This window comes from Trypanosoma theileri (genome assembly GCF_002087225.1).
Source record: "Trypanosoma theileri isolate Edinburgh chromosome Unknown TM35_Tth_61_V1, whole genome shotgun sequence".
NCBI classification, from domain to species: domain Eukaryota; phylum Euglenozoa; class Kinetoplastea; order Trypanosomatida; family Trypanosomatidae; genus Trypanosoma; species Trypanosoma theileri.
The window spans coordinates 26,801-28,486 of record NW_021639903.1 but is presented as its reverse complement, the minus strand read 5'-3'; the positions used below and the strand labels follow the sequence as shown (position 1 = coordinate 28,486).

Sequence of the window (1,686 nt, the reverse complement as noted above, 5' to 3'; positions counted from 1 at the left end):
AGTAGTAGTAGTAGTAGTACTTGTTGTTGTGTAGAGGGAAACGGTACTCTTACCACTTTGAGGTAATTCCCGTACAATAAAAACAGTCGAAGGTGTATACACAGTTTTATTCCTCATGTTCTTCCACACAGTAGTATCGTACGTGCAACTATCATCACGGAGGGCAGCAAGGCCACAGACACAGTGCGGCAAGAGCAGCAATAATAACAATACAGATATTATCATTTCCAACAACTTCTTCATTACTTTGTTATTCTACTGTTCTATATATTAATTTTTTCCGGCTATTTTCTTTATTTATTCTGACACTATCATTCTTTACGATTCACATCAAAGGGTTGGACAACATGAACAGTACGTAATACCTCACAGTCTAACGTACTCAAAAATTCATACCTTGATTGAAACAAATAAAAGAAAAAATATGCACTCTCATCATCCAGCGCATCATCTCATTAGCAGAATACAAATGCCCGATAAAGAAAACCACAACAAACTACATCATCATAATCAATCACAGAATATAGCACAGTTACCATAGTCAAATATTGAGAAATAACTAAAAGTAACAAANTGGTGCCACCGTCTCTGCCAACACAAACAACACAAAGTCCGCCTGAACCACACCCACACTCTCATACGCTGCGGGAAGCTCAACGTATGTGTAGCACATCTCTGAGATAAATTGCATGATGACCAAATTAAACCGTGATCGCACCACGAGAAGACGCTCACTGTGCAGTGTAATAGCTGCTGGGAGGAGTTCATTCAACAAAATGTCTCGTTTCTGTGGTGTGAGTACATTTCCATCACGGCATGATGGAGAGTGTCTATGAAAAGAACCCGTCATTTCACTACTGCAGCGCCTCATCGCTCTATCCAACTCCTCAGAAGAGACATGAATACGAATAGGCATCCAATCCTCCTCATCACTTTTTACTCCTGATGTATTAGTAGTACTTGTTGTTGTTGTTGTGTAGAGTGAAACAGTACTCTTACCACTTTGAGGTAATTCCCGTACAATAGGAACAGACGAAGGTGTATACACAGTTTTATTCCTCATATTCTTCCACACAGTAGTATCATACGTGCAACTATCATCACGGAGGGCTGAAAGGCCACAGACAAAGGGCGACAAAAGCAGCAAGAATAACAATACAGATATTATCATTTCCAACAAATTCTTCATTACTTCGTTATTGTACCGCTATATATATTAGTTATCATTGACTATTTTTTTTATTTATTATGCCTTTATCATTCTTTATGATTTACACCATATGGTTGAACAACATGAAGAGAACGTAATAACTTACACTCTCACGTATTCAGCAATTAACACCTTGATTGGAACAACAAACTATAATACACTCTCATCATCAGAGAGGATGAATATATACTCAAAAAACACAAATGCCAAACACAGAAAACCACAGTAAACCTCCACAAAGTACACCATCCTTATCAGCGAGAGAATATATTGCACAATTACCATTGTCAAACATCAAGAAATAACTAACAGTAACAAAATAAGAATCCACAATAAAAACCATTAACTACCCACTGAGAGAGAGGGGACATGTTACCATTACTGTTGCTATCCAGATTACTGTGGCTGGTTAGCCTATTGATAAGTGCACTACTGGTGCCTTACATCAACAATACCAATTAGGATTCCATATATAT

General features: G+C 37.7%; 1 protein-coding gene across 1 annotated transcript; it reads right to left on the bottom strand.

The window, feature by feature from the left end:
* Positions 1–559: 559 nt before the first annotated feature.
* On the bottom strand, positions 560–1,189 carry TM35_000611050 (surface protease GP63; the record flags this gene model as incomplete). The annotated part of the gene is made up of 1 exon (XM_029030977.1): positions 560–1,189. One exon carries the CDS (start codon positions 1,187–1,189, stop codon positions 560–562), a length of 630 nt encoding a protein of 209 aa, XP_028877726.1.
* Positions 1,190–1,686: the final 497 nt, after the last annotated feature.